Raw genomic sequence first — 13,771 nt, 5'->3', positions numbered from 1 at the left:
TCTCGTTGAGTTTGTTCCAATTTCACAAAGTTTTAATTTAGTTTCACGTGTCCCGATTTTGTTGTCTGTATCAAAGCTATCGACCCCGTTATATATTCCATTCCTCTCACACAAGAGATCTGCTTATAAGAAATACATGAGAAGAAGCGAGACAGAGCGCTGACATGTACTGTACCTCATTTACTAAATATATTCTTGCCAGAGGAAGACATTTTTACTTTTTGTATTTAGAACATAAACTGTTTCAGATGTCGCATGGACGAGCTAGCCAATAGCCAGTGACAGCCGCTCGCTGACGTCATCACACGCGCTTCGTCCGTACTCTAATATATAAATAAATAAACTTTTTTGTAAATTGCCCGTGGTCTGGTAAAATGCGTGATAGCAATCGGAAGCGATCTAACGTCTGTTTGAAGGGAAGACATTTTTCTAAAACTAGTTGCAAATAATAAATGCATTCGTTTAATGTTTTGAAGTGAATTGTTTATTTATATATTTGATCCATATCTTGACTTCTCAAATATATAAATAAACAAATGTACTTAAAAACGTTAAACAAATGTCTTATTTGCAACTTGTTTTAGCTGTCTTAACAGCTAATAATGAGTTTGTGTATTTGTATCATTGTTTGAGGTTTCCGTAGTCGAAGTAACACACAGTTTCGTCAGTTCCACCGTTTTAACATAAAAAAATTACAACATGTCTTTGTTGCCCATAAAAAATAACAATAATAGTAAAACAAAACTTTTTGCTAATAATATCAGTTGAACAGATATTTTATCGCTTCTAATTACTATCGTAAACAAAAAAAATGTTAAATTATAAATTCACGCCCATTTAAAAACGGAAAGTCAAGACTAAAGAAAAATTATCTGAATCCAATAAGATAACATTACAATGTGTGAAATGAAATAAAAATTGTAACAGACTGCCAGTCAATGATTCCCGACGGGCGAGGTGGAAGTTGCCTGTAGGGTTGGGGATTATAAATAAACAATCTATTTCTAATTTGTTTGGATGTTTGAATACATTTACAAATTCTTGGCATGTCTTTTTATAATAAATATTTCTACAAATAGTTACTTTTTTATTTCAGAAATTATAATTTATTTATTTCTGAAAATAATCTTGTATTAAATGTACGAATTTTGTGAACAAGTTTTTTTCACTAACATTCGTCAGGTACAATAAAAACGAACTACAATAATAATTAAAAGTAATAAAAATATACAATAAAAATGAAAAAACTCTTCAGAAGAATTTTTTCATGTCATTGTTATTTTCAAAAATAAGTTGAAAAGCATGTGTGACACGTGCAACAAATCCATTTCAATATTATGCATATTATAAAAAAAATTAATGCAAAAAAAATTGATTTTCAAAGTCTATATTTATATGAAAAGACATGACAAGATGTTTACCCTTTTTTAAGTACCTAAACAAACGGAGTGTACATTACATATAAATATGAACTTAACCGGCGTCCGACAAGAACCTTAGATAACCCAGCGGAATTATTCATTATTGTCAACCAATATGAAGTTTAATATACCGATATTAAGTTTGTATTATTTCAATTATAAACTTTTTTATTTAAAAGAAGACAAATCTTATACAATTAAATTCGTATTACGTCTGCAACAAGCTGACTGTCTATTATTCAATGAATAACTGTAAAGCAACATTGTTATTGATTGCTGAAACAGACTTCAGAGATCATTTTGTGTAAAATGAAATACTTAAAACTTATTTTTTAATTTGTGATACTCATTTTGTGGAGTCGACGGCGAAAGTGACTTTGAAAAGAATATTAAAGAGTTAGTTTTTATGATATTTTTTTAATTATTGTCTATAGCAAGTCGGGATTGAAAGATGCAATTTTGAAGAATTATTTAAAAGTAACTTTTCTCGTTTACTGTATTACGGTTTTTGCAGTTTTATTTTGTACATACAGGTTTAAATGTCCCCCTGCTAAAGAAAATATATTTCTGTTTGATCCAAAAAATGTCAAAGACTAATACATACTATATACTTCCCACCCAGCGTCGGTTGGATTTGATCCATATTGTATGTACCTACATATGAGTTGTAAAATGTATGTAAATCTTCGTGCTTCGTGCTATCGCTGTACTGTCACTATAGATACTAAAATCTGCTCCTATTTTTCGAGTGTGCAACACTGGTGTCAGATTTTACTCAAGTCGCCTAAAGGCACCTGACAGCTGTGGCAATTGACACATTTTGATGTTTATATGAATAATGAATCTTTCAAAACCCTATTTTATTTTGTATTCATTATTAAAACATTTTTTTTTACGTTATTGTCATTTGTTGTCTCTATCATCTCAATAATATAAAAAAGGACGGCTATAGCACGAAGCGCGGGGAGGGATTACATAATGTACTAGAAACTAGAACAGATAAATAAACAACTTGCCGAAACTACCACCTTGTGTTATTTGGTCATTGGGCATGTTACGCCACATTCTGATAAAATATTGTGATCTGACAGATACACTGCTAGATAAATCTACATGAAGTTGCCCAGTAAGCCCTGGCCAACACTTGTGAAACATAATTTTAACGTTATCACACTTTATGTTTGACATTGACAGAAAGAGATAAAACATATTTAGTTTAAACAATGCATAAGGGTAGGAAAAATAGGAGTTGTTCATTTAACTCATCAAATTTCTTTTATCGATGGCCGTGCTTCGAAGGGCCGTGACACTGCGACGCACGGAGTAAATGTAATGTAAATAACATTAAAATTTTGAAGACCGGCCGCCTGTCTAACTCTCCTTGGGAATGCTATCAGCTGCCAAGGCTAGGTATGTGGTCCTTAGTCGCCTCGTACGATAACCACGGGAAATATGGAGTGGTCCTATTCTAGGGCGGAATCACACACCGCAATAAAATTGACAAGAAAATGACTAGTTTCCAATTTTGATCACCGGGACGCATGTCGTAAAATCTTGTATTTTTTTATTTTATCAATCATTGTTATCATTACAAGACTAGCAAAGTATTTATCCTTACGGACGTTTCAAACGAAAAATTGTGATTTTGAAAAAAAATAATTGTGACACTTGATGTCGTGGGTAGTGATGCCGAACTGTCGATAGTTGTGATATCGAGGTTAGTAGATGTTATTGATGAAATATAATAAATGTTTATTTTATTTATTCAACTTAATTATAAAAAAATGTAAATGCCGGACCTTAAAGCCTAACTGAACGGTAGAAAAATCTACCAGTCAATGTTGTTTGTTTTCATTAAAAACATTAAAAAATATCGATACTCACGAAAATTCCACTATGACCCGAGGGGTTAGTTCGGGTTCACATCTCACCATTGAATCGATTCGAAGTGAGACGAAGCGGACCAATCACATTGCGCTATTGTGACGACAACCACACTGCAGTGTGATTGGTTCGCTGCGTCTCGCTTCGAATTGATTCGATAGTGAGCAGTGAATTGCATCTGCATCACTATTCGCGGACCAGTCAGAGTCAGTGAGTGTTGTGTCGTCTGTGTGTGTCCCTGATGATGCAGCCGCCCTGTCGCGGGCGAGCCACGCTCGTCCAGAAATAGGAACATTAGTAAGTCTTCAATATTTATAACTAGCTTTTGACCGCGGCTCTGCGCGCGTGAATATCCTATGACAGGACCTCGAATGGTTTGGCTTCTAGATTGGTTGTGTGGATAAAACTCTCGTGACTGAACTGCTGGCTAGGCTATAATTAATGAGATGTGGAATACTAAGATAGAGAGACAGATAGTTTAAGAAGCAATCATATCACCAACTAGTCGGAACGCATATGATAAGGCGGCGAAGTCCAGGCCCACAGCTACATCCATTACTGGTGGTCACGACGATATTTACTATTATTTGTTATTTTATGTAGTAACTAGCTTCGCCCCGGGGCTTCGCTCCCGTGGGAGCGAATTTCGGGGCAAAAAGCCCCCTATGTGTTATTCCAGTAGATATTGCGTGAAGAGGTAACAAACTTACTTTCACATTAATAATATTAGTTGAGATTTCGCAAAAAGCTACACTACCGGCATTTCGAAACGACGACTGTTGAGAAGAAATGCCGAAAGAAACCCATCAGTGTTGCCGTCGTCTGTTATCCTAACAAATGAAAAGCATACGGAATGGCTATCCTGTCATGAAGGCCTTACCACTATTATTTCTTACATATGTTTTTTTTTCTAGAATAGTATAACAAATAACAAACTAAGTACCTACCTACATAAAGTACCCAGATGGCCAAAAAGTATACAAAAAAAATGTTATAATTGTGATCGTGTGCAGTAAAAAAATATGCCCAAAACAAGAATAAAACAAAATGTGTGTAAGTAAAACGCACACATTTTTCTTTATTTGAATACCGTCATATAACTTGCGCAGAAGCCAGCATGGCAACCCATTCGTCTTCGGAATCATGGTCGGGCACGCCCGGCGCCGACGTCGTCGACCTCGACAAGTTCATGCGCGGCGTGCGCCCGCACCGCCCCGCTCAACGCTACGACAACAGAAAGTACGAAGCTCCTCTCATTTTACAAGCTTTTCTTTAGTTTCACTTTCTTTAGTCTGTTGTCAAATCTTGCAAATTAAATTTCATTATTATGATGAGCGTGATGATGGACTCAGGATTGGCTTCCGATGAGGCAACTCTTCAACAGTTTACTGCCCGGACATGTGGCAAAAATGACTGTATAGAGTGGTCTGAGTTAAGTCCGCCTGACCCTGGTAGAAGGGGCAAACCCAAGAAATGCTGGCTTGCTCGAATTTGAGACGAAAAAGTTGGAAAGCGCACCCTGCTCCGACTCTCAACGGCTGAGGAAGGAACCAGAAATACGCTTGTATAAGGGTGAGTGTAAGTGGTATGGCGTGACCACATTTCCACATGTTATAAAAGGTTGAAAATGATGAAGCGTTTGCCGGCAGCGAGCTGGTGGTGGACAGCGGCGGGCTGTCGCGCAAGCCGCCGAGCTCGAGCTCGAGCGCGCGCTCGCTGCGCGCGCCCGCGCCTGCGCCTGCGCACCACAAGCGCTTCTCGCACGACTCCGGCGTCTCCGACGGCAGCTACGCCAAGAAACGCACGCGGCCGCATCGGTTGGTATACTGTTAAATAACAGCTGGAAGAAAGATAAACAGGGGAACGCTCAGATGAGCAGAGACAGAGCTACATACACACGCGCACACTAGTGAAAGTTTAACAGTTTTACGGAATCACGTAGTTCATCCCGGCTTCGCGGTAAAACCATAACAAATTTTCAGAAATTATACAATCTATTAGTGAAAACCGTACAAAAATCCGTGAGATATTTTATCAAAATCAATTGAAGTTTATTGCGTTCATTCATACTAACAGATAGACAGACTTCTTACTATAATATGTAAGGATGTATTTCAGGCGGTACAGCGTAGCAGAGAGCGCGGGCATAAAGGCCAAGCGCGAGTCGGCGACGCGCGCGAGCTCCACCGGCTCCATGCGCGCCTTCCGCGCCGCGTGCGAGCGCACGCTGCGCGACCAGCAGCGCCAGCTGGCCAGGTGACTGACCGCCGCTACACATACCTACTATTTCATATTTATTTTCTTTATTGGAAGCAACAAGTTGCAATAACACATGATATATAGGTACCTTTACAGACTGTGCTTACAGATAAAGATAAATTATAATAAAATATTATAGTTAGTGCGATAGTGACAAAACATATTTTGTTTTAAAGTATGCTTGAACTTTTTTATTAATAACATCTATCTCTTGGAGCCATGCCTCATTGCTCAGTCATTCTCCGTTGCTTTCTTACTATAGATTTTGACACTGACGTTCGTTGTATTGAAATTTTATATAATTTCTCTATTATTCTGCGTTGTCTGTCGAACATCAAAACGACGCAGTACAACTGAGCAATGACATAGATATAAGCGATCTATTCCGTTATTTTTTCGTGTATTTCTAAACACGTTGAGTTGCCGTTAGGGTGGCGTTGCTGTGCGAGCGGCTGGGCGAGCGGCGCGAGCGCTCGGAGTCGGAGCGCTCGGAGCCCAGCGAGCTGTCCTCCTCCAGCCGCAGCACGCGCGACCCGCGCCGCAGGGACAAGACCAGGGTGAGGGCACGAGGGCACTACTTTTTAGCCGATCTTTTTGTGATTTAACATGTTTTGTTAATTAAACGCAATTTTAGCAATAACAATAACAAACTCGATAATAATGAAAAAAACCTTTATTTAAAGAAAACTCTTACATTAATTGTAATTTGTTTCCTCCTCAGGCCCAAGAATGCAAAACGTACAAGATAATCATGTCAAAGTTGGACGAGCTGAATCGCGTGTTCATGACGCGTCGCTCGCCTCCCGCCCCAGCGCCCGCGCGGCGCCGCGCCCCCTCCTCCGCGTCCGTGTCCGTATCCAACAAGCTGGTCGCCACGGACGACCACAACGTCGGCAAGCTGATAGCCCCCAGGCAGGTTCGAATAGTGTTGACTTTGTAACCGATTGTAGTGATTTAGCGCCACCTAGTGTACACGCTGTCAAGTATGATAATTTATTGCAATAAGTTAATTTACTATTGGGATATTCGAGAAAATGACAGTGTATAGTGAGAGTATATGGACGAAATATATGTATGGATGTAATTTTTTTCGTCTTCGCCCATTCCCGGATGAAAATTGTTTGGATGGAAACCTTTTCATCCGGGGTTCTCGCACGGAGTTAGCGTAAAAATATATCTAAAAATGTTTATGACATCTTACAACCGAGCGCCTGTCTGACGTCAGTGGTCCTTGGCGATGCTGTTATTGCCAGTTATCAGCAACCATGGCTACACATAGTCACCACACGCATCAAGGTGGAAGCAATATAAAATGCAAAATTGTTTTACAAAACAGAAGGTAACGAAACGAGTGGAGACGGACCGGCAGCTGGTCGAGCGAGCGGTGGGCGAGGCCCCGAGCGAGCGGCACGAGCGAAACGACCGCTCCGCTCGCCTCGCCAACCTGCAAGCGGTGAAGAACGCTTATTTGTTAGATATAGCGCCGCAGGAGGCGGTCTGCAAGATATACCCCAATATTGCTACTGAAAGGTAAGATCAGACTAGCTTGTATTTAACTTTCTGTAATAAATAAATAACATAAAATTGTAAATCGAATATGGTTTATTTTATTTATTCGTTTTACTCGTAGCTGTTTAAGTTAGTAATAGTCAGATATATTTTTATGGAACTCGTTAGCAAGCCTTGGTAGTAACCAAGGCTTGCGACCCACCTCATGGGAAGTGGTCTATGGACGTTGCAATATCAAGAATGTCACACGCGTGTTGCTGACATTGTGGTCTACAGTCCTAGATCATAAGTCGCAGCACCCTGTAACCACACTGCCTCTCTCACCCTTCAAACCTGAACACAACGATGGAAGCTGCTGTTGAGGTGGGGACCTTGTCCAAAGGTCGCCTGTTAATTACTTTATGAACATGACAATTTTGATTGAAATGAAAAACTTTTTAAAACTAAAAATGCGGCCAGACCGTATAAACCGTACCCTGTGCTCGCTTGTGTTTGTATCTGGTCGCATTGAAGTGCTATGAGGCGTCACAGCCGAAAATGTAACCGAGTTCACGGTCAGATGAGAGAGAGATTGAGATATGATGTTGTCTTCCAGTGTGGTGAAGCGAGGGTCCAGTAACGAAGGGTCGCGGACGAGTCTCAATGTCAGTGGTTTCGATGTTGATAACCATATGCAGGTACTGTATCAGGATACATAGTTATATATAGTAAAATAGTACCTACTTGTGGCTGATGTTATGTTGTAGGTATTATATTTTCTTGTGACACTTTGTCTATGTTTGGAGTTCTATATTTCTTACTTTTGTTTTACCTATGGAGACTTAATTGGATCTCTGTTTCATACATCAATTTCTGTTAGCTGTATAAGTCTTCCTCAATAGTAATAAATTTTTCTTTTTTGGAAAGTTATACGCGCAAGCGGCGCGTCTTCAAGCACTACATATGACGTCGCGGCGCGCGCGCAGTTCGGAGCCCGCGCCGTCGTTCCCGCGGAGTGCGAGGGGCGCGGGCGCGGGCGCGGGGGCGGGGGCGGGGGCGGGGGAGTGGCAGGGGGCGGGACGTAAGGCTGGAGGCGTGTCGCTGTGCGGGCTGTGCAAGCAGTACTGGCAGTCGCTGCGCGGGTACCTGGCTGCGCAGGTGTGCTGTCCTAGAGAGTGACCATATACATACGTAGCAATACATTGTGTGACGTGGACCCTTTTGTTTTATTTACCTACCTTTATAGCGGCTGAAATTCCGTTGAGGCTGACGTAGCCGTCGAGCCGTGAATGCAATCTATCAAATTATATAATTTCATTGGCTCTATGCTTTGATCTTAGATCATTTTTTGATTGACTTGAAATGTAAGCGAAGACCTCTAGCTATCTACAAATGTCTTTTTTCTATCTTCTATGTCGTTGTTCTTTCCATCAAAACCTGTTTTTCGTTTTCTAAATATTTTATCTGTAAGGATATTTAAAATTCTTGATCTTTTGTTAACCACTGAACCACAGCAAAAGCAGTTTTGAAGTTAACCATAAACAAACCTCTTTTCTAAGCAGAATTCCATCAAGAAGTGTCTGGCCGAAAGCCGTCAAATTAGCGACGAAAAAACCCAGTATGACGTGACAGCAAGTCAGAAGCAGAACAAAAGAAATTTTCGGCATGAACTCGGCAAAATTATGTGTGAATTAACGAACATCATGTAGGGAGGACGCGCTCTCCGCAGGCCACGAACGAATATGAATTACTCTCGGTCCGGTATCTGGTGGCTCATTTGCCTCCTCATACAAGTAAGTAGTCAGTAGCATTGTTATCACAAGTCGCCAACCGGCAGCATCATTAATATCTCTCTGACCAATCTGATGTGGAATGGTCACTACAATGACCAAATTGTCAAGATACTTATAACCTAAATCAATTCATATTTTTTGGGCGATTGGACTTACCAAAACGCTGACTAATTGTATATCTCGGTATGATCCAATATGTGTGCATTTATATGAATTTTATCAGAATATTGTATAGTTTTGTCCCTTTTTCATAAGATTTTTGATCATCGTGGCGTAGTCATCAAGATCGTTCGATTATTTCAGGCAAAGTATTATATATTTTCACAGTTTGCCGTATTGTATCTGTTAATCAAGTTCAAAAGTTTTTACACATGTTCTCATTACCACCAAACTCCGGCACTCGGGCTGACTTGATGTCATGTCATGTGCGTTGCATAATATTTCATACTTTTCTAGTTTGGAATTTGGAACAAGTTATTGCACTTATAATAAAGACGGCAGATTTGTCGTCTTGTGGTTGCATTCTTTAATTTGTGGTACCTTTTAGAGGGAAGGGTTACTTACTCCACCCTAACTGTCATCCATCTTTTATGAAATACTAGCTGCGGCTGGGCTTCGCTCCCCTTGGAATTTCAGGACAAAAAGTCCCTATATATTATTCCAGTTTATATTCTATTCTACCCGTGTACCAAATTTCATAACAATCGGTCCAGTAGATTTTGCGTGAAAAAGTAACAAACATACATACATACACATAACTTCACAAACTTTCGCATTTATAATAATTAGTAGGATACTAATTTTTGGCGCGGCGTCATGTTGTGAAATCGTGCAGGTGGTTGGTGCTCTCGGCTGCAAAAAGAAGCCTCGCTGTCGGCCGCCGCGTTGCCCGGGCGGCTGCAGACCCAGATACTGGTGATTTAAGAAGACCTTCGGCGCTGCCGCATGAAAGATATCAAGTCATAAATAAATATTATGGTAATGTTGCATTTTTGCTATTACTTTTGTGACAGGCGTTTGCATATTTGTTGACACACATTACATTTATTTATATATTTTATTATCGGGGGTCTTACAGTTAAGTTTTCTCAATATATAAAAATATATACTTGAATAATTTTTTTATATATTGAAACATATATTTTTGAGAGTATTTATTCCATATTATAACAGTCTTAATCATAAAAATAACATCCTGCTATTGATCCGCTAAAGTAAGTAAGTAACCTTTAGAAATGGCGGTTCTATATCCATGCAGATAAGTTCAAAGCTACGTGTCTTCAAAATCTGTTCAACAGAATTTGTGAATCCTATTTGTTCCCGATGCCTCAGGCTTTAATTTTATGTAGGTAAAAACACTTTATTGCTTTTGAATTAAGACAACTAGAAAAATGTATAATAGGCGGCCTTATCGCTAGTGCAATCTCTTCTACCGATAGGAAAGCACAGTCTGTCAAGAAAGCGTAGAAATTAAATGAAGGCGCCGTCTACTGTTGGCTGGCAACACTGACTGGGTGTTTATTAACCAATCTTGACCATTCCATTCTAGTTAGCCAAAAATAAATTTTCTTAAATTTCTGTGTAACCAGTTATTGTGTGGTGTTGCAGTGGCAGTGGACGGAGCTGGTGTGGGTGCTCTGGTTTGTGTTGTTGTCGGCGGCCGGCGCCGACGGCTGCAAGAAGAAGACCATCTGCCGACCGCCGCCGGGGGGCAAGCCTGGCTGCGGGGGCAGGGGGCGCTGGTATGTTCCCCTTTAATTATTGTCTGGGAGTGGATCGCTTTCCATAATTGATTATGATTTTACGTCCTGACGTCAACCATCCACAGCAATGCTATTGTTGCCTATCAGGCTATGAGTCCCTATCGCCTTGTACGACATACGCGTCATGTTCTTCTACTCTAGGGCGGGAACCACACTACGACTGAGCCGAGGGTCGGGTAAGCAAGAGTTTATATGAATCGAAAAGTATTGATAAAAATTATATTTTAGGATTTTGTCGTGCGGTTGTTCTTGTAAACTCGTGCTAACCTCACTGGCCAGTGAGGGCATACCATGACTTACGAATGCCGACATCTAGTGGCAGTGGTCGCATACACACTTGTCAATTAGTGTGTAGGTTTCCTCACGATGTTTTGCTTCACCGGGAACAAGTGGTGGCCTATCAAAACTACTTGATATGAGTTAGATAACTAAACTCTCGTGAACCATTCGATTACAGGCAACGTCAAAATATTTAATCAGAAATTAGACCTTCCCAAGCACATATCTTCGCGTCGAATTTAAAATTATATAGTACAAGCTGTGCCCCGGGACTTAGCTCCCCTGGGAATTTCTGTGGGAGGTCCTGGGTTTGATTCCCATCGCAGGCAAATATTTGTACCTGTGATTACAAATATTTGTCTGCATTTCTGGGTGTTTTTGTCTAACGGACCTACATATTCCTTAGTGCTCAGTGCGTGCCATTGAGTATTGTTCACTTATTTGTTATTATTGATTTCAGATCGTTGTCGGACTAGACCAAGTTGCAGTTCCCCGGACCAGCTAATTCAGCTACATGGGAGTGGAAATGTACATATAAAAGTCAATAACGTGAAAATGTACAAATAAAACATGGCATAATTTTGTGATTTTTTTATTTTTTTTTTATAAAGTAACGCTTGCAGGCCTAACGACATCAGTAGTTCCTGGAACAAAGGAAAACTTGGGTTTATATGTATTTCATTCATCATTACAAGATCAGAATCATCAAATTTGTAAAAAACTTAAAAAAATTTTGTCCCACCAGTCTCATTGAGTTGTCACATATTATTAACATTTTGACAACTGATGGAAGACAATTTTAATTTCCTATCTTCGAGAGAAAACATGGCTTAAGCTGAGATATGTAGTACGTAGCTAATGAATTTGTAGAAATTTGAGACCTTCACATCATATTTTAAATTATGCAGTACTAGCACAAATACCCTATGTGGTATTCCAGGTTATATTCTACCCATGTACAGAATTTCATAACAATTGGTCCAGTAGATTTTGTGTGGTCTTTTACACTAACATTCCTCAACAAGTTCAACTATTGGCATACAGAACAACCACTGCTTAGAAATGCCCAATGAAATTTAAACAGTGATAGTTCTTATCTCACCAGATTTAAAGGGCTCATCATATACTTTATATTAATTATAAAACGGTTACCAATCAAAATATTATCTAGCTGACCAGTTCCTCTTGACAGGACCCATTCACAAAATGACTTAAATGGTTGAGGTTCACAATATGGGTCAACCAATACAAAACTCCACCGCAATAGAATGTCACAACCCAGACCATGATCCCTCACGTTTTAACCTTTGATAAATTAACAATACATGATTTACTTACTTAGTCAATATGCCATCTTTCTTTGTGAGCCTGACTATGCAATCATCTGACTCGCCCATGCGGCGTATAGCGCCGCAGATGACATAGATCTTGGCGGCATCAGACGCGCGGCCCGTGGCGGGGTCCACGTCTGCGATCACCAGCTGCACGGACGCGTGGTCCTTCGCGTGGATCAGCCGGTTGCTGGCCGAGCTGCAATTTAGAATAGTAAAATTTTAAAATATACTGCATTGTGTTTTAATCATCATCATCAAGAGCCATTTAAACATCACTGCTGGGGCCCTGGCCTTCTTAATGGATAGGAGTTTGGGCCATGACCCACCATACTGACTCATTATAGATTAGTGGACTTTAATGACTGCAAATACAACAATCTTTACATGCCTTCCGAAACAAGGAGGAGCTCAAGATAATTTTGGTCACCCATCAGACCCAGAGAATATTTTAACCGCCACTATCACAGTCCGAGTGTACTAGCCACTGCACCATTGAGTTTTAATAATTTTCATATTATTAATCCCCAACCAATAGCAGATAAAAAGATCTTTGTAATACTTGGTTGGCAAATAAATGATATGCACATATTTTATATGCATTAGCATGAGTATATACCCAATATCCCAGTTGAATTATCAATGTTTATCAACGTAAAGTTTGTTGTGCCACTTCTTCACCTTGGGTTTAGAAGTCGGTAGTAGACTTGGTTTATAGTCCGAAGTTGAATAAGGAAATATTAATTGAATACTTAGGTGTAGTAAAAGTTTGTTTGGATACTAATTCAAATTATTTGTACTTAGGTAGTATTTAAATTCTTAGTCTCTCTTTTTTTAGTCCAATTCTCAGGAAATATTCTTGGGATGGAATAGAAAAAGTGTAATATGAAATAAATTGCAAAGGCGCGTGGCAAACACTTCAGAGACAAGTTTGTTTACACGATTATTTTGAAAACAAAGTTGGTATCGTATACAGAATAGTCATTTTATACGTAAAACTGATAAAAACTACTAAAAATCAGGTATATTTAGTACTCAAAATGAATTAAAGCCCTGAAACATGAGGACGAACATAACCTCCACGCGCGCTTACCATTTCCTCGGGCAGTACAAGTCAACGAATTCACCGGCGTCGTTCTGCATATTGTATTTCTGAAAACACAGTAAGAAATCACTATTTATTCCAATTTAACACTTCCCAATAATTAAAGTCGTGAAAATAATTAAACTAACCTAAACCACACAGGGATCTCGGAAATGACAGAAGCGAAAGAAAGATGGCGTTTATTGTTTTTTCAAATGTCAGTTTTTTACGTCTTTGGATTCCTAGCTGGCAAAAAGATTTGTTATAGATAGAGGTGCTCACTAACGCACTCACATTTTTATCAATTTCTTTTAATTATATCGTACTTAGAGGGGATATTACCTATGTTAGATAAAGGATTTTATATTAAATAGTATTGTATAATTTTGTAAGCTTTATATTAGACGTAGTTTACTAAAAAGAAAACGTTGGACATCATATTGTATGGGAAACTAATCTATAATACGAT

General features: G+C 39.4%; 3 protein-coding genes across 10 annotated transcripts in view; 2 read left to right on the top strand and 1 right to left on the bottom strand.

Moving 5' to 3' along the window:
* The window catches only part of LOC128681482 (uncharacterized protein), a 28,125-nt gene extending 25,680 nt beyond the window's left edge, over window positions 1-2,445 (top strand). For all 5 annotated transcript variants that reach the window (XM_053765412.1, XM_053765414.1, XM_053765416.1 and 2 more), the window contains one exon: window positions 249-2,445. In XM_053765412.1, the coding sequence (XP_053621387.1) occupies window positions 249-282 (34 nt within the window). In that variant the 3' untranslated portion in view covers window positions 283-2,445. The remainder of the gene's footprint in view (window positions 1-248) is intronic.
* Window positions 2,446-3,496: 1,051 nt separating this feature from the next.
* Window positions 3,497-11,467, top strand: LOC128681598 (uncharacterized). 3 transcript variants are annotated; one of them, XR_008406029.2, is made up of 13 exons: window positions 3,497-3,602; window positions 4,415-4,544; window positions 4,955-5,122; window positions 5,424-5,561; window positions 5,995-6,121; window positions 6,286-6,476; window positions 6,901-7,094; window positions 7,669-7,750; window positions 7,980-8,210; window positions 8,615-8,845; window positions 9,681-9,823; window positions 10,454-10,587; window positions 11,348-11,467. XR_008406029.2 is itself a non-coding variant. In XM_053765613.1 (9 exons), the coding sequence occupies exons 2-9, from the start codon at window positions 4,423-4,425 to the stop codon at window positions 8,229-8,231; spliced, it is 1,278 nt and encodes a 425-aa protein (XP_053621588.1). In that variant the 5' UTR covers window positions 3,497-3,602; window positions 4,415-4,422; the 3' UTR covers window positions 8,232-8,261. The 3 variants fall into 3 exon arrangements, 1 of the variants encoding a protein (XP_053621588.1); XR_008406028.2 differs by having other exon boundaries at window positions 6,286-6,480; XM_053765613.1 differs by lacking the exons at window positions 8,615-8,845; window positions 9,681-9,823; window positions 10,454-10,587; window positions 11,348-11,467 and having other exon boundaries at window positions 6,286-6,480; window positions 7,980-8,261.
* On the bottom strand, window positions 11,464-13,548 carry RpS21 (Ribosomal protein S21). 2 transcript variants are annotated; one of them, XM_053765614.1, is made up of 4 exons: window positions 13,452-13,548; window positions 13,312-13,370; window positions 12,226-12,417; window positions 11,464-11,531 (listed from the first exon to the last, which is right to left on the bottom strand). In XM_053765614.1, the coding sequence occupies exons 2-4, from the start codon at window positions 13,359-13,361 to the stop codon at window positions 11,522-11,524; spliced, it is 252 nt and encodes an 83-aa protein (XP_053621589.1). In that variant the 5' UTR covers window positions 13,362-13,370; window positions 13,452-13,548; the 3' UTR covers window positions 11,464-11,521. The 2 variants fall into 2 exon arrangements, with proteins under 2 accessions (XP_053621589.1, XP_053621590.1); XM_053765615.1 differs by lacking the exon at window positions 11,464-11,531 and having other exon boundaries at window positions 12,222-12,417.
* Window positions 13,549-13,771: the final 223 nt, after the last annotated feature.

The sequence above is a fragment of the Plodia interpunctella genome, chromosome 27, assembly GCF_027563975.2.
Source record: "Plodia interpunctella isolate USDA-ARS_2022_Savannah chromosome 27, ilPloInte3.2, whole genome shotgun sequence".
In the NCBI taxonomy this organism is placed as follows: Eukaryota; Metazoa; Arthropoda; class Insecta; order Lepidoptera; family Pyralidae; genus Plodia; species Plodia interpunctella.
Note: the sequence above shows the minus strand (reverse complement) of the source record. Positions and strands in the feature narration are given on the sequence as shown.